General features: G+C 51.2%; 1 protein-coding gene across 1 annotated transcript in view; it reads right to left on the bottom strand.

Annotated features, from left to right (window-relative positions):
• The window catches only part of SEC14L5 (SEC14 like lipid binding 5), a 39,977-nt gene continuing 22,083 nt past the window's right edge, over window positions 1-17,894 (bottom strand). The window contains exons 7-17 of the mRNA XM_084216883.1: window positions 17,062-17,278; window positions 15,349-15,461; window positions 10,645-10,834; window positions 9,704-9,792; window positions 9,281-9,351; window positions 8,464-8,635; window positions 7,705-7,839; window positions 7,198-7,335; window positions 6,247-6,492; window positions 5,185-5,363; window positions 1-4,244 (exon numbers count right to left, since the gene is read on the bottom strand). Coding sequence (XP_084073009.1) covers window positions 4,139-4,244; window positions 5,185-5,363; window positions 6,247-6,492; window positions 7,198-7,335; window positions 7,705-7,839; window positions 8,464-8,635; window positions 9,281-9,351; window positions 9,704-9,792; window positions 10,645-10,834; window positions 15,349-15,461; window positions 17,062-17,278 — 1,656 coding nt within the window. The 3' untranslated portion in view covers window positions 1-4,138. The remainder of the gene's footprint in view (window positions 4,245-5,184; window positions 5,364-6,246; window positions 6,493-7,197; window positions 7,336-7,704; window positions 7,840-8,463; window positions 8,636-9,280; window positions 9,352-9,703; window positions 9,793-10,644; window positions 10,835-15,348; window positions 15,462-17,061; window positions 17,279-17,894) is intronic.

The raw sequence follows: 17,894 nt of genomic DNA, 5'->3' as shown, positions 1-17,894 counted from the left end.
TGTCTGAAACTCAGAATTCCTGATGTGCAACTGCAGAAGGAGCTGATCCTTTCCCAGTTAACCTCAGCCACCCAGTGGAACCCTGGGGCTCTTTTATTTTTAATAACACCCACACTGCAGGATGTGCTGTTCCAGCCCACTCTGTGCTGGGAAATTAAACAAAAGATGCTGGTTCTGTAGAAAAAAGCCCAAACATTTCAGTTAAAAAGCAGGAAAAAAATGAATACAAACATTACCTCTGCTTCTGGGGGCAAAGAGAGCAGTACACAGGCTTGAATTTTCACTGCCTTGCAATTTCAACAGTTGAATCAAACAATTCCACATGTTCTCAGAGATGTTTTATTTCCCATATACCCAAAAGTACAGCTCTACCAGGACACACAGACACCATCACAGGAGGACATCTGTTATTTCAGTGCCCTGCAGTGGGATCTTATAGGAGGTTTGAGGGTTTTGGCTGAGAAAAATGAGGATTTCAGTGTATAAACCAAAGCCAGCTGCAAAGGAGTAAAAATAAGTGCTGCTAAAAAACTTAATTAATGCCCATTTAACTTAGGTGTAACTGAAATCTTGGAAGGGGGTGTTGGTGTCACTACAAGCCAGCAAATGTGACTTGACTCCAATTTCACCTTCCAAGAGAGAAATAATCAGATGTAAGGAGCATCACAAAGGTGGTGGGGGAATATTGAAGCTAATTGCATGCAGGAATCTTTGACAGCTGCTGTCAAGTAAGTCTCTAATAGCTGTTCCTTGCATTAATTGCTCACAGTACAAACATTTGGGACATTAAAGCAGCATGAGCTCATAAAATGCCTTTTGAAATGAGGGATTCCCTGCCTGGAGCAGGGTTGGCCTCAGCCCCAGCAGCTTCCCAGCCCAGTGTGGTGGACAGCTGGGCTTGCCACGTCCTACTGGGAATTTTGAGTGGATTATGGCATTTTCAGAATCTGCCAGGAAACCAAACTGGGGTTACAAATTGTTATTCACAGTTCCTGAAAGGGAACAGACAGAACCAGAGTGGCTGAGCAGAGGAGCACAGCTGCATCTCAGTCACTCAGGAGCGCCTGGCCTGCTCACCTCGGGAATTGTTTCCAACAGTGAGTTCAGGAGCTGAGGAATGACTGAGCTGAGTTCAGGAGCTGAGGAATGACTGAGCTGGAGCCATGCCTCCCTGAGAGAGCCCCAGAACCGACTCCCTGCGGGGCTGGAGCCGCCCCTGGTGCCCCGGGGCTCAGCCCTCCTCCTTCAGCGGAGACAGAGCCCATTTCACAGCAGAGAGCAGCAAAACACGGCTCAGGGCTGTGCCCTGACCGACAGCTGAGGCCATCCAGATCCATCCTCAGGCTCTGGGTTTGCCCTTCCCAGCCCTGGCCAGAGCCCAGGGAATGGGGCACACCTGGAGAACTCTGGCAACAAAGGTGTCACATCTGGCTGTGTGACCTCTGGCACAGCATCCTGCACTCCCCTGCCACCACGGGACATGGCACCAGCTCTGAGGTAGGTGTTGTGTGTTTGCATAGGGAATATCTGGACCAGGGAGAGCCCCAATTTCTTGGGAGCCACTTTTTAACCAGCAGCTCCTTCCCTGCACACAGCCCGAGCTCAGCGGCCTCGCTGCTGGGGAGGGAGCAGGGAGGGCTTTGCTGCCTCACCCAAAATGAGCCCACTGCCCAAGGTTCTGGCTTAGATTTGAGGATCCAAAATCCCTCCCAGACTCAGCTCAATGTGAAGAAAACTCTGAGTTTATTTTCACACTGATGTAGTTTGAGGGGGAAAAGGTGATGTAGAAGAATTCTGTGTCTCTGGTATCTGCAGTTCAAAAGGTCAGGTTTAGAAAGCACAGAATAGCATCCAGGCTGCTGCTCCCTTTCTCCTGTTAATATTCAGGAGAAAAAGGAAAAAAATATTGAATTATTTAAATTCAAATGGTTTCAGAGTAAATTGTCAGGTGGGATAAACCAGGCAGCCTTGCCAAGGAGAGGACACAAGCTGCTTCAGAGCCCTGTGCACGATCTCTGATGGGCAGAGGAGTGAGTGGTACTGCCAAAGGACAAGAGGAAAAACTGGGAATGGGATTATCCCCAGAGCCAGGAACACTCTGTGGAACCACCCCTGACCTCACCCTTCAGAGATCTGCCAGGGCCCAAGTTCCAGGTGCTTCACTGACAAAAGTGAAACTTCTGGTGGGCAGAAAACAGCATATCCCACACTTCAGAACAAAATTACAAAAAAAACCCCCAAAAACAGGGCAAAGGAAGAGATTCTTACCCAGAGCAAACCCAGGGAACAGGAATGCTGCCACTGCAGGATGTGAGCAACCATGTGAGAAGGGAAGGTAAAATCCTGAGACAGCACACGGGGACAGGGCTGGGTTTGCTCCTGAGGCTTTGGGAGTCTGAAACTGCTTCCAGAATTAGATTTTATTCTGGGTCAAGGATTTTCCATGAGGGATACACACATGCACTTTTGCTTCCAGAATTCCTGACCTTCCAGAGGAAAGGTGGAAATTACATTTACATTTGTCCCTCTTTCTCAGACTCCAGTTATGCTGAAATGCCAGAGACAGAAGTTTCATTTGTCTGGGAGAAACATGAAAGTCTATGGAACAACTGAGAATTGGAAATCAGAACTTCCCTGAGCTCTACATAACCAAGTTAGCTGTTCACAAGGAGAGATGCAAGGTGCACAGTGATTCCCTTGGCTCCAATCCTTAAAAAACCCTCACCAAACAACTCAAACCCATGCAAAGTTCTTAGTCCCCATTGTCCCAAATATTTTGGCTCTTTTCTCTTTTGGCAGAGCCTGGTGCTTCAAAACCAGTGATTAAAACAAAACAGGGTGGGAAGGAACAACTTCACAGATTCCTGAATAAAAACTCGGTGAGTATTTGACACCTGCTCTCATTTTTTTTTTTTTCACCTGGACAACAACATGGATAACTTTGCTCTTAGGGACAAATGTGGCATTTTTGGTGTGTAGGAAGACAGTACATCTTCATGACAACTCCTGAACTCAATCCTTGTTTCTTAATCCTAAAAAACAGTCTAAAAAAGCAGGAGACTCTCACCTCTCCTTGCAAGGAAGGTGACACAAGCCCTTACCCAATGCAGCCCTTTTGCAAGAACATCCATTGATCACAAAGATCAGGACCCAAGCAGAAAGATTGCTTGGGATTGAAGACAATCAGTTATTCCTTTCTAAAACAAAGTTCATCCCATTAAAAAAGGTGACTGTATTTAATAAATAGTCATTTCTGACATAAGTTAAAAATTAATTTAAAATAAGCTAGTATAGAATAAATAGGCTTCAGTAAGTGCTTACATACATACATGCCTCTCTGAATGGTTTCAAGTGAGCTCATGTTTAGAAGAAGCAAGTTCTGTAATACTGCCAGAAAATCTTGTGCCTTCAGGAAATCAAATATTGCTTTTCTTAGCCCTTTAGGACTGGATTCAGTTCCCATCCACTCGGGAATGGGACAGACCTACTCATTATTGCTGTAAACCTGAGTAAAAAGAAACAATAGTTTGGAAGATGCCACTCACTGCAGGCAGATTCAATGCCTGGAATTTCTAAAAAAAAAACCAAACCAACTTTTGACTTTGTTTCTCAGCAGGGTTAAAAAAATCCAACACATTTCCCAGAGCATCCTGCCAGACCAGAAGAGGTTTTTGGTTTGGCCTGGAAGTGATTTCTGAACCATCCTGCCCGCACCCAGGTGTTGGCAGTTCCTTCCAAGGCCCTGCCCCTGGAATGCCCACTTGGCTGCCCAGTGTGGAAGCAGGACCCTGTGGGCAGCCAGGACATTCCTTTAGCTTTGCCACCCAGGAATTCTCTCAAGGTCCAACAAGTAAGGCAACATCAGCCTCCTGTGAGGGAAAGAACCGATGGAAGAGCCCTTTGGAGTGGAGTGGATTCCTGCAAACTCACAGGCACCCAAAATCCACAGGTGGTGAAGGAGGCTACTGAGAAGCAGGCAGCTGACCCAAAACCCCAAAACCTGCCCTTGGAATTTCAGTTTTTGTGGTTGAAGCAGCCCCCAGAGGCCTCTCTGTGCCCAAATGGCTCAGGCCTGGAGCTCTTTGGTTTGGGGCTGGAGCAGCCCCGGGGTGCCCCTGCTGCTGGAGCCTTGGCTCTGCTATCTGGAGAGGTGGGAGCTGCTCTGGGACTGGCTGGAAGATGTGGTGACTCCACTCAGCTGGGAAAAGCCACTGGTGCAAGATTCCAGGCTGGACATGGATCCCCTGGGATGGGACAGAACAGGTGTGCTGTTAGCAAGGCTGCAATGAAGGGATTCCTCCCACACATCAGCTCCCCCTCTCTAACACAAAAACACAGCCGCTCTCTGGCCCATCATTTCCCACTTGCTCTCTAAGAATCACTGTGTCATTATGAAAAATTAACCAGAGACATTTTTTTCCCCTTTAGAGATATTTTTCCTTGTCTCTGACTATTGTTCTGGGGAAAGGGACACAGTTGGAGTCTCTGGGAGCTGGCCCCGAGGAGAAAGGAAAGCTCCAGAGCATTCCAAGTGCAGTCTTGTGAACCCAAGGGCTCCAGGCTGCTGAACACCAGAGTCTCAACTCAGCATCTCCAAAAGCAGGCTGGGCTCAGGAAGAGCCCCAAGGAAGAGCACGACTGGAGTGAGGCATTTCTGCTGCTCTGACCCCACAGGACCTGGCCAGGTCACACCTCACGCACCACCCTCAAATCTGCTCTGCCCAATGCCTCCTCCAGCTCTAGGGAAGGGCTAAGGCTTGCAGAGAGCTCAGATAACAGGAGATGGGGAGGTGCTTCTGGCACTGAAGGAGGGGCCAGGCACACCCTGCCAAGGCTAGCTGTTCGCCTGTCCAGAAGTGCTCATCCTTCTCAAGTGCCAAACAAAATCAGCTGGGAAAAAGCCCAGCTGATATTTAAATTACTCCAAAAGCAGGTTCTCAAAATATTCCCAACTAAGGTACAAACCCTCTTCAGTCAAAAATCTCCTGCTCTTCAGGCAGCTGCAAGCAAGACCCAAAGCACAAATTTCACTGGTGGGCACAGATTCAAGGGAATCTGAAAATGCCACCAATTTTGTGTCCATCCACTTGTCAGTGAAACACAGCCCCTGTGGGGGTCTCTGATATCCAAGTGTTTAACTCACACTCAGTGCAACTCGTAGTAAACCCCTTGTAAATGCCCTACCTGAAGTCCTTGGAGGCCAGCACCTCGTAGTAGTAGATGAGCTTGCACTTGTGGCTGGAGCCCTGCAGGGAGGCCAGGACATCATCCACACGGGGCAGGCTGGAGCTGGAGCAGGGCAGGGGCCCGTGCATCCTCCACTGCAGGATGTAAAAGCCAGGCCAGCGTGTGACATGGGACCCCTGCAGAGAGGGAGGGACAGCAGGTCACCACAGCTGTCTGGGGGGGAATGGCTGAATGACCCAGCACAGGTGTCATTCACCTGGCTCACCTCCCTGAGACACAGCCCTGTAGTACCAGCAGGAAAAGAAAAAAGCTTATTCAGCTTAATTTCCATTAAAATTTTAGCTTGGAGTCTCTTTCCAATGACTCACTCTAAATAAAGATTTCCCACTTTCACAGGGCATCCAGAAAATGATCACAGAACGGTTTGGGTGGGAATGGACCTTGAAGGCCATCCCATTCCACCCCCTTCCACTGTCCCAGGCTGCTCCCAGCCCTGTCCAGCCTGGCCTTGGGCACTGCCAGGGATCCAGGGGCAGCCACAGCTGCTCTGGGCACCCTGTGCCAGGGCCTGCCCACCCTCACAGGGAACAATTCCTTATTCCCAATATCCCATCCAGCCCTGCCCTCTGGCAGTGGGAGCCATTCCCTGTGTCCTGTCCCTCCATCCCTTGTCCCCAGTCCCTCTCCAGCTCTCCTGGAGCCCCTTCAGGCCCTGCCAGGGGCTCTGAGGTGTCCCTGGAGCCTTCTCCTCTCCAGGTGAGCACCCCCAGCTCTGCCAGCCTGGCTCCAGAGCAGAGGGGCTCCAGCTCTTGGGGCATCTCCCTGGGCTCCCCTGGACTCCCTGAGGTCTATTCCTACCCAGGTCCTGCTGCTGTTGGCCTCTGGGCTGGGGCAGCTCTGCAGGTGGGGTCTCACCTTAGGGGGCACAGGGAGAGAATCCCCCCTCCTGCTGCTGGCAATGACCACAGCCCCCTTCTCTAGCAATTCCTGATCTCCCACACCATCAATTCCCTCCCTGCCCAACAACTTTGGAGCTGGCAGGAGCCCAGCCCCTCTGACCTGGATGCTCTCTCCTTCCCTGCAGACCAGGGGAGATTCCACCCGGCTGTAATCCACCCCCAGCACCCAGGTCTTGTCAATGAGCTGCACATTGTCCCCTGCACCAGAGGGACTTGGTGACGTGGCTTCTTTGTGACTTGGCTCAGGAGCTCGTTTGGAGTGGAAGAGGCTGAACACCACATCTCCCTTCAGGATGTCGAAGTCCCAGGTGATGACAGATTCCCCTTCCAGGATCTCCACAAGTATCTAAGAAAGGAACAGAACAAGCCCTTTGCAGGGTCAGGTGCTCAGGTGGCAGCCCTGTGCTCCTCCCCACTCTGGGGCAAACAGACTTGGCTCACAATCCTTCAGCTGGCTGATGCTCTTGGTTCCTGAGGGGGATACACACCCCCTCCCACTCCCAACCCTATCACAGTACACCCACTCAGGTGTTTTTACCTTTTCTCCCCATATTAGAGTTGCTTGTAAATGAGTTACTTGTTCCAGGAAAACCTCAGTGGAACTGAGGCACAAAGAGCCAGCTCAGAGTGACTCCCCATCAGAGAGGCCAGGACACTGATTTGACACTGATTTGCTCCTTTTTGGGACATCCTGTTTCCTGGTGACTCCCATCAAGCAGCTCCCAGCACACACCTTCCTTTATCACCCCCATTGCTGGGAAAGGGAGCTGAACTATCACAAGGGAAACTGAGTGCCCTTTATTTCCCCCAAGAGGAGGAGGAGGGAGAGGAGGAAGAGACTGGACCTTACAGAAGATCAGGCCACAGCAGAGGTAAGAGACACTGCTGCTCAAACTGCTGTTCTTCACTCCCACATTGCAGCTGCTCCCTTGCAGGAACAGCAGCTGCTGCGAGCCCTCTGCTGCTCCCTGTGCTGGGAGCCCTTGGCTGCTCCAGCCAGCCCAGAGGGGACAAATGTCACTGTGCCAGCACCTCAAGGTGTGCTCTGTACCTCGTGTGGGGCTCCTTTGAGGACACTTGCAGAGTGGTAGATGGTTTCTGTCCACAGGCGGATGTGATCCGAGTTCTCTGGCTCGTCCTCGGTCTGGTACAGGGACTTGGGGACGAGCCCCCCCTCTGAGACAGTGCACTGCAATGGACACACAGACAAACAGGGGCTCAGGATGGTCCAGCAGTGAGCCAGGAACTCTTGCTGGCTGTCAGACACGGGCTGACCCCTCAGCTGAGCCAGAACTGCACAGTGGCTCTGAGCTCAGGGAACTACCGAGGTTTCTGTGAGCTCCCTGCAGAGAGCTGCCCTCTGCCCCTGCTCCAGATCCCAGGGCAGCACCAGCACTGCAGGGGGCAGCCCTCGGTGCCCAAATGAACTGCCCTGCGCCCACAGCAGGGCCGTGCTGGCCAGCACAGAGGCTCCACCCCTTCCAGAAGGCAGTGGAAGGCCAGGGTGGTGAGGAAATCAGTCCCAGATTGCACCTGCACAAGAGGAAGGAAAACCCACCATGCAGTCTCCTCCCAGGAAGTCTGGGATCACATCCTTGTCCACATAGTCCACCAGCCCTCCTGAGCCCTGGTAGTTATTGCCGCTGTAGATGAGGAACTTCTGCCGTGTGTTCTCATTGATAAAGGGACTGACCTGAAAGACAAAGGGCACACAGGGCATGGCTGTCACTGAGGGCAGCTGGGGACACTGGCTGAGCCATCTCCCAATGATGCTTCAGGCTCTAGCCTGGAATGTCTCAGCAGTGTGCAGAGCTTCACAGCTCTGAGGCACTTCCCAAAGAGAGAGATAACAAACTGAAAATGTTCTCCCTCTCTCCCTCTCATGACACTTTCTGCTTCATGTAAAAGCAAGTCTGCAGTCACTGCCTCACCTACACACCTCACAAGAAATGTAACAACCATGTTCTCACACTGCCAGAGCAGTCAGCAGGCACCAGGCAGAACCAGATTTATTATTTACTGCTCATTATTACTACTTATTACTCTTCAGTGTCCTACAGCATGAGATTAAAAGGTATCTGTCTTTTCCCATCTATATGAAAGCCCAACAAGTGTGGGTGGAATGGGCAATTCCAATCCAGGTTTCTCATCCTGTCCTGGTGGATGGCAGTGACAGAACCCAGTGGGCTACAGGCACCCCATGGCCTGGTTCTGCTGTGGCTCTTCAGGAGCTCCCCATAAGTTGCCTGGAGATTTTCCCTCCCTGTCTCTGCTGATGTAGCTATCTGTGACCCTGCAGAGCCCAGGTTTCACCCACCAGGGTCCAGAGCACAGGGAAGACCCGTGGTGCTCTGACGATCAGGAGCCTCCCCAGGGTCTCAGGGTAGTTGTCCTCCACCACCTCAATGATCCTGAGCAGGGCCTTCACCCCAGGCCGCCAGAGGTGCCTCATATTGAGCCCTTCCAAGTCCACCAGGCATGTCCAGGATCTAAAATAACCAGGCAGAAAAAGATCTGTCAGAACTTTAGAGTGTGGTGGCTGCTCAGTTTAGGATCCACAGTAACCCCACAGCCCGTGCAGGATCCAGGGAAGCCAACAAGAGACATGAGCAGTTCCAATAAAAGCACATTTCCATTCAGGCAGCAGACACCTGAATCCAGGTGAGCTCCAGGCAACACAGACACCCAGCCCCAAGGGCAGGAACATCTGTCACTCAGGAAGAAGGTGAAGGTATGCACCCTATTCTTAAAAAGAATGTAAAAATGCCTTTTAAATGAAGGTGGAATCTGCAGACAGGTTCCTGTATTAAAAAACCCCACAGAATTTCAAAGATGTGGATTAAAATCACCAAGACAGAAAGATTAAGTTAATCTGAGATGGGATATGAAAATGATGTAAGGAAGGATCAATACTTGCTTTCCAACAAAACTGCAGGATTTGTCTGCATTTAAGTCCAAATAAATTTATATATACATCTGTGGTCCCCATCCAGCCCATAAGACACACTGCTGTCTGCACTGTAACCCTAAGGACATCACCCCAGACCACAGCAGCATCCTCCACCGTGGCACTGAGAGTCTGCAAGGGCTCAGGAAAACCAATTATAAACCAATTATAAACCAATTATACTGACGTGATGGGGCGGCCAAAGATGTTGGTGTTTTCCTCACATCTCTTCTGTCCTTCCTCATTAATGGACAGAACCTGGAATCAAAGGCAACACAGACAGGGATTAGCCTGAGAATGGCTGAGTAACCAGGGTGGCTTGAAGATCTTATTTTTAAAAATACAGAAAGTAGAGGGCAAGGCTGGATGGGATATTGGGAAGGAATTGTTCCCTGGCAGGGTGGGCAGGCCCTGGCACAGGGTGCCCAGAGCAGCTGTGGCTGCCCTGGCAGTGTCCAAGGCCTAGCTGAGCAGGAGCCAGGTTAGACCCTGGGATGGGATGAGCTTTAAGGTCCCTTCCCACCCAAACCATCCCAGGATTCCTGATGCACCGTGACAAGACCTCCCAGCACCCTGAGGGGAAGAGGTGGCACACAAAGGCACAGCTCACGTGTCGCAGCAGGGACTCCTCTCCCAGGGCCTTCACCAAACCCTTGGTGTCCATCTGCCCGAGGCGGAGGATGTAGAGCGGCCGCCCATCTTCAAACAAAGGGGTCAGAGAGGGCAGCACTTTAGTCTCCCAGGATATCACTCTCATAGCTTTTTTAAAAGCCACATTAAATATTTGAAAAGGATAAAAATCACTGTCAAAAGCAATCCGTTCAGAGAAATTGCTTTGCACTGACTGATCTGTGCAGAGGAAATACAGTTACAGGGAAGCAGAGTGGCTACTCACAGGCACTGAACTGCTTTGTTAACTTTAAAAATGTCAAAACAGCTTTCCTCAACATCCCAGGCCACCAGTGAGGTGCCAGGGGCAGCTCCTCAGTGTGGGAATCCATAAAATCAGAGGGGTTGGGAAAGCTGCAAAAGGCCAGCCTCAGAGACAGCAGAATTGTGATTAGAGCTAAGCAGTGGCCATGAGATAGATCAGCAGAAAAATTATGTAAAAAGTTGAAAAGTAAGGAACAATGGTCTGTGTATTAAGGCTTGTCTAGACTAACTCCCTAAGCTGCAGAAAAGTCTATCTAGTGAGATATTAGGAAGTTTTAAGCTTAATACTGGAGCTCTGTGCATTGCTTTAAGGCTTACAAGCAGGTATTGTACCCAAAATAAGCAGGCATTGTTTAACCAAAGGTACCTGTGTTTATAGTGGTTGGATGGAACTACTGTCAATGTGCTTCTGCTTTGTGTGATTGGTCAAAAAACTTTTAAAGTGAGTTGTAACATTAAGTTCTTGGTCTGCTGCCTGGGATGTGAGCTGCTGGCATCTTCCCACTGTCATAACCATGTAATGAGAGTGATGCTGGAAAATCAAACAGCTCAAGGCTGTTCCTCAGCAGTCCCGTCCCGTTTGCGATTTGTACACAGCCCCTGGCTGGCAATCCTCACCTTTGTCCTGGTAGTGCCACCCCCCAGTGTAGTACTCCTGCAGCAGGGCTGGGGGTCTCCAGGACTGCAGGATGAAATCCACCTGGTACTGCTTGCGCCAGGCCAGCGACTGGCACAGCATCTCCCGCGCTTTGTCGATGTTGAAGTCGCGGGCGCGCAGGAAGCGCAGGATGTGCTCGTCCTTGGGGATCTGCCAGGAGAGAAAGCCCCGGGATCAGCCCTGGAATGTTCCCTTTGGCCTGCAGAGGAGGCTGCACAGTTGACACCATTTTTTAATCTCTTCAAACTAAGACAGCAAAGTTCCCTTCCGCCTCCCTCCCTCTGTAGCTACCCCAGCTGGAAGCAGCAGAGGGTGCCAGGAGCACAACAGCAGGGACCAGCTCACTGACTGTGGGAAGCCCTTCCCCAGTGCAATTCCCAGGAGCTCCAGCAAACCCTGGCCTGGCTGATGTTTCCCTTGGCTGGTTATCCTCAAGGAGCTCCAAAACACTGTGTGAAAGTCAGGGAGCTGCAAGTTCACCTGCCCAGGGCAAATCAGCACAGGATGGGAACAGGTAACAAACAGCCGCAGGTAATGCACTGACCACACCAGGCACTGGAGGGAATCACAAATGATGCCACCAGTAGCAATTCCAGCTCTTGTGCAGGCCCTGCTCCTGGTGTTTGAACAGGAAAGCTGCTGAGTGCTTCAAAGGCTTCCCTGCCCCCTTACACCACAATAACTCTCAATCCAAATCAACCCAAACTACAACACACCCTCTCCCAATCACTCACCCCAGCACTTGCACTAATCCAAACATCACAGGCACAAAAGCTTTCCCAAGCAAGTCTGCAGAATGGCTAATTCCAACCTCCTTCCAGATCTGGCATGTTCTCTTTAGCTGAAGAATCAAAGAAAGCTTGGCAGGAGTGCCAAGCAGCAGGAATTAACAACAAACCTGATGGATTCCACAGAAGTGCCAAATCTGACTAAGAGCCTGTCAGCTGCAAATCCAACTGGATTAGAGCTGCATGTGCTGCTGGAGTCACAGTCCCTCACTCACTTTCTCCAAAAGTGCTTGGCCTCATTCTCTACAAGTTTCCATAAAAAATCCAGCTCTGTGGATTGTCTCTTCCAGAGTATCCATGTTGTGCTAGCACAACCCAAGCACTCCCAGCCCTGCTGGGACACAAACCCCCATGTTCAGGAGTCAAAGCTCCTTTATTTGTCCACTGCCATGCTCAGGGAAACAGCTGGGTAGAAAGCAAGGCTGGCAGCTGTGTCAGGAGGGAGCAATCTTGGATTCACAAGCAAGAGATGATAAGAATTTGCTCATCTAAAGAAGGGGCAGAGTTGAGGCAGCCTAAACCAATCTTAAAGCACCTTAGGAGCAGGGGGGAGGTTAACACTGGTTCTAACAGTGCATCTGTGTGTCCTGGAGAAGAGAGAGCAGCCATCCCAAAGATGATCTCGGGAGTATTTAGAGGAATTCAGTATGACAGCAAGTTTAAAGCCAGCAGAGTGTTCATCAGATAATTCAGGTTTGTGTTCCTGCTGCTCAGAGGCAGCTGCCACTCACCAGACCCAGCCCAGACACCCACAACAGCTCCTGGATCTCTGCAGCAGAGGGGATGGCTGGTGGAAGGTTTGATATTTTCCTGTTTCAAACCTCCCCTGTGCAGGGCTCCAGGCAAGAGGCAAATCCAGCACTTCTGTTTGGACCAAAGGCAGGAAGCTCCAAGAAGACTCATTCCACAGCAGAATTAGTCTTTTATCCTTGTCCAACCAAAGCAGTAACTCCCACATGCAAGAAAATGAAGGTTTCATTTCAGCCTGCTTTTGTATTCCCTGGTAAAACTGCTGCACTCTCCTGCATGGTGCAAAGCCTTGAAGAGAGCTTGAAGTTGCTGCAATTTTAACACCACTTACAGTTTGTTCCTTCAACTCCTCAGATTTTTAAAGAAACAACGTATCTGATTGTAAAGGTAATGTCTGCTTTGGAAGGAATGGGGAAAAGATAGTGAAATAGGACAGAGGACAAAAATAAGAAGGGCCATTTTCCAAGAAACAGGAGATCTATTTTTTGATAATTTCTGACAGAGGAATAAGGCCATCTCTGCTCTGAATTAAAAGAACAGATTGTCACAGCAAGGTAAGAGACTCTCCAGGGACAACCCCAGCTTTGCAGGATAAGCTCCTGATTTTGGCCTGCTCTGTCAGGGACTCAGGAGAAGCAGCTGAGCAGTCAGGGGGGTCAATCTGAAGTTTCAGTAGCCAGCACCTCCCCTCCTGTGTGCCCACATCCTCCTGGGGACACGGCCCAGCAAGGCCACCCAAAGGCCTGGGGCAGCTCCACTGTCCCTGGAGCTCTCAGGATTCAGCTGCACTTCCCAGGGCTCCAGCACAGCTCAGGGGACTGAGGGGCTGCCACTCCCTGCCCAGCTCCAAGCACCCAAGGGGCAGCTCTTCCACATTTGCCTTATGTGCTCTCACTTTTTCCTTCTCCAGCTTGATCCCCCAGCCTCTGACATGGAGGAGGCACAACCAACCTGCGGGTTGATACTTTTCAACCTAAACAAAGGTTTAGGGGGTGCCTGCTCCAGCTGAAAACAGGATCCTGAAAACAGCAGGGACAAAGCCTCCCTGTCTCTGGGATGTCCTCCCATCCAGAACCTACTAGGTGACAGATCTACCCCAGCAGAGCCCACACCACCTCACTGTTCAGGGCTCCATGAAAAGCCTCCTGTCCTGTCTGAGAGCTCACTCACACCTGGGGACTGATCCCTGCCCGTCCAGTGCCTCTCATCTGACAGGAGGCTGGATCACAGGCAGACACAGATCAAAAGCAGTTTCCAGCAGAGCCCCTTTTGCTGGTGAAGCTGTTCCTGCTCACACAGCTCACTCACCACCCTGGCTGGCTGGGGGGCCCAGCCCCAGCTCCTTCCTCAGGAGCAGAGCATCACAGTGACACAAGAGCAGCTGCCAGGGAGGTGTCACAGCCCTTCAAGGGCCCTTTGCTGCATCAGCTGTGTATATATACAATATACTATATATCACACATCTGTTCCTGGAGTCTACCTGCCTCCAGCAGCCCCCACCCTTCTGTCCAAGTTATCCAAGCTGCTGTTGATGCCACTGTACACCAGTGCCCTTGGCCAGCTCTGGCAGATGTTTGGGAGTGGGAATTTATCAGCTCTTGCAATTCAACAGCACTGCTGGTGTCTGGAGCTTATCAGCTGCTGGGAGCCTCTCACACTGCCCCAACACCTCCTGTTCTCTTCAGAGTGAGGTTTGCTGGGAGCTCTTTCTCCATCCACATTCCTGGGTACCAACAAAACCCACATGCCTGCTCACACACAAGGGAACTTCAGGAGTTCTACAGCAGCAGAACAATAGCACTATATCTTTTGTTACATTTTATTTCTACAGAGGTGATTCACATTCACTTTTCCAAGAAAAAACAGCATTCTAAATCATGTTCAGACTCCCTGTACTCAGATGAGACATGCTCAGCTCTGAGACATACAGCACAGCATGCAGGACTGGCAAAGCTCCTTGTAAGCAGCAGTCTCTTTTGGAAAGACCAGGTAAAGGAAAAAGAATGAAAATCTTCAAACAAAACCAGGAATGCAGAGTAGCTCACCTAACCCATCCTGACTGACTGAGCTGATTCCTGCTAAGCCAGGAAGCTTTTACTGTTGAAACCTCATCCAACTGTTCTCTGCTTACAAGCAGGGTCACTTGCTCCTCTTCCCAAGCATCTTTAGCTACTCAGCCCACCCAGCTACTCTCTCTGGTGCTATCCTTGGTCCTTCTTTCCCTCCCTCCTAATCCCTCTCCATCAGGAAATCTGGAGTTAAACCCCTCTTGAGGCACTCAAGTTGCTCTAGACCCTTTCTTTTCCCAGCCACCTATCAGTTACCCTGCTGGTCTGACAGAGACTTTCCTTTAACCAAAAGGAGCCCAGGGCATTCCAGCAGAGCAGACACACACCTGTCCCATGCTGCTTCTCAGGGAAAAAGCAGAGAACCATGGAATTTCCTTGAGCAGGAAGGGACCCACAAGGAACATCCAGTCCAACCCCTGACCCTGCACAGACCCCCCAACAATCCCACCCTGTGCCTGAGGGCAGTGTCCAAGCACTCCTGGAGCTCTGGCAGCCTCGGAGCTGTGCCCATTCTCTGGGGAACCTGGGCAGTGCCAGCACCCTCTGGGGGAAGAGCCTTTCCTGATCTCCAACCTAAACCTGCCCTGGCACAGCTCCAGCCAGTCCTGTCCCTGGTCACAGAGCAGAGATCAGAGCTGCCCCTCTAATCCCCCTCAGGAGGAGCTGCAGCCCCAGTGAGCTCTGTGCTCCATCTCCTCTCCTCCAGCTGAACAGGCCAAGTGCCCTCAGCTGCTCCTCCTATGGCCTCCCCTTGAGACCCTTCCCCACCCTCATGTTCCTCCTTTGGACACTTTCTGACAGCTTCAGATCCTTCTGATACTGTGGTGTCCAGGACTAGAGGAGAGCCCACTGTGGCACAGAGCAGGGCAGGACAGTGCCCTCAGTGACCCTTTGGGCTGCCACGGCTGGCTCCTGCTCAGCTCAACATCCCCCAGGACCCCCAGACCCCTTCCCGTGGTGTCGCACTGCAGCCTCTCATTCCCCAGTGTGTCTGTGCACTCAGGGCTCCCCATCCTAGCTGGGGATCCCCCTGGGTGCCCCTCTGTGCCCTACCCACCTTTCCCTTGTGAGTCTCCTGGAGCCACTGGCGCAGGCGGATCAGGCAGCTCTCCTGCAGCGGGGTGAGCTGGCCCAGGTAGCGCTCGATGTAATCAGCGTCCAGTTTGTCAGCTGCAGGGGAAACAACAGCTCAGAGCAGACAGGCACAGCCAGCAGGGAGGGGAGCAGCTCTTTCTACACACTGGCCTCCCTATGGTTTGCATGGGATGCTCAGAAGCCTCATCCCAGCAGCCTGAGGGAGGGATGGAGGGACCCTCTCCTGGTGACTGGGGCACGAGGCAGCATGTGCTGTAGCACAGCTGGATCAATCCACCTGGCTCTGGCTCTGATATTCCATTCAGCTCTGAATTGCTCCAGCAGGAGCTTTAAAAGATCTATCATGAACTCTGGCACTCAGCTCACCAACCACTCCAAGACCTGGGCACTTCCATCTCCACATGTCCTAAATCTCATGCACAACTGCAGTGACAAGTGGCTTGCTGGGAAACCAAGCCATTATTCTGCCCAGGGACACCAGAGACTAAGGGAGAACAACAGCACATTTCTGACAGCCAGGGAGGACTCTGGCAGGAGGAGAAGTCCTGTGCACACCAAGCAGCTCAATGCTCCTCCAGCTCAGAGACAAAGGACAAGGGGCTGGTGACTGCCAGCACCGAGGGACAGAGGGATGTGACAGAGGCATGTGTCACCCAGGGCTGGCAGCTGCCAGCCAGCAGAACAGGGCAGCTGGGGGGAGCTGAGGCAGCAGCTGAGGTAGAAGACACAGGGAGCAAGGCTGGGGACAACTCAGAGCTGGCTCTTTGTCAGGCACAAGGTTCCAGTAGATGCCATCACCTACAGAAGGTGGCCTGGACAACCACAGGATAAGCAGGAAAACAAAGAAGTTGCATTTGGAAGTGAGACATCCCTGGGGAGCAGGCCGAGGGGAGCTAATCCTGTCCTGAGCAGGAATATGGGCAGAAAAATGAGGGCTACTCTCCTCTTCTGCTAGCTGGGACCCACCACTCTGAGGACAACATTCATCTCAAACATTTCTCCTAATCAGCTTCTCTGGGGATTCCCATCTTTTTCCAGAAAAGCTCCCAGAGAATGTCAGGTGAGAGCAGAACTACTGATATTTCCAAATTCCAAGCTTTTTGCCTAGTTACACTCAGCAAAACAAGTGCTGCCTTTCTTTCTCAGGAATGATAACAACTGTTTCTATTACAACAACTCTGGTTTCAAAGGTCCCTCCTATTTCTTTTTGCCAGAGAAGTATTTTATTTAGTCTAGAAAATATAATCAGACCAACACAAGGAAAGATGAAGTTTGTTTCAGGCAATTTGTGGGAAAAATGCATTAGGAGACATTCCTCAAGTTTGTCTTAGCCTGATACAGGGCCAAAAACCATCCAAACCTGTCCTCAAGAATATTAATTTTGGAACAGATAAAATATTTAATTCCAGCTTACTGAAGACACCTTCTCTAGTTTCAGGTATAAAATACCTTAAAGGGCTGATCAAACCTGATTTTTTTCTAAGCTCCATAACATACTGCCTGCACAGCTTTTTTGCTTTAGGGAGAAAAAAGTTCCATTGTTTATTTTCCTTGAAAAAAGAAAATAGCTTTCCCTCCTCCTCCTCCCCCACACTCTAGACGAAAAACCTGATGCCAAGAGAAGCTAAAAGAAGCTCCTGGGTCAGTGCTACTGAGTGAGTGCTGCAGTGCCTACCGTCAGGGCTGGCAGCCTCTGGGGGCGGGCAGGGGCTGCCGGGCGGCTCCCTGCTGGTGCCAGCAGCCCCCGATTCCAGCAGGGTGGCACCGGGGGCCCGTCCCACCGCCGGGGCTCGCTCCTCCTCCTCCTCCGCTGCGGGAGGGCTCCAGCGCGGGATGAACGTGATCCCTTGGGAGATCAGCTCCTTCAGGTAGTGCTCAATCACCTCTTTGCCCTGAAGGGGAGAACTCTCATTAGGAAAAAGCCTCCTCCAGAGCCAGCAAGGCACTGGAGTTTCCTCAGGACAGATCATGAATGCTGCTAAGGATAAACAGAGGGGAAATCTCTCCTTCCATCCCCATGATCCTGTCAAAAACCTCCAGTATCAAAGCTCCCTGTGAATGATGAATTACAATAATGGCCAGGCAAATCCCAGTTATGGATGCAGCTGCCTTTCTAACACTTTTACCCCATCCTCCTGCTCCCAAACCCAATTAGCTGCTCTGTTCCTCTGCACCCAGAGCCACTGTCCCAAGGCCAAGCTCTGGTGACACAGAGGGTGTATTTCACCCAGGACTTCCCCTTCCTGCACAAGAAGAGTGTCCTCAGTGTCCAACAGCCCTGCACTCAGAGCACCCAGAGCCCTGCTCCTCTGGCACAGCCTGCTCCATCCCTGCACAGCCACATCCCAGCCAGCTCTGCTCTGTGCTCTTTGTACACTGGCTTTGCCTTCCTTTGCCCAACTGAGGGACTTCAGAGCCATAAGCAAGGGCACAAAGCCCCACTGGGTGTGTTTACAGAAAGGCAAAGAGAGGGCCTGGGGTGCTCAGGCAGCCAGGGAAGCCCACCTT

This window comes from Fringilla coelebs, assembly GCF_963513975.1.
Source record: "Fringilla coelebs genome assembly, chromosome: 16".
NCBI lineage: Eukaryota > Metazoa > Chordata > Aves > Passeriformes > Fringillidae > Fringilla > Fringilla coelebs.
This window is presented reverse-complemented; position numbering and strand designations above follow the sequence as displayed.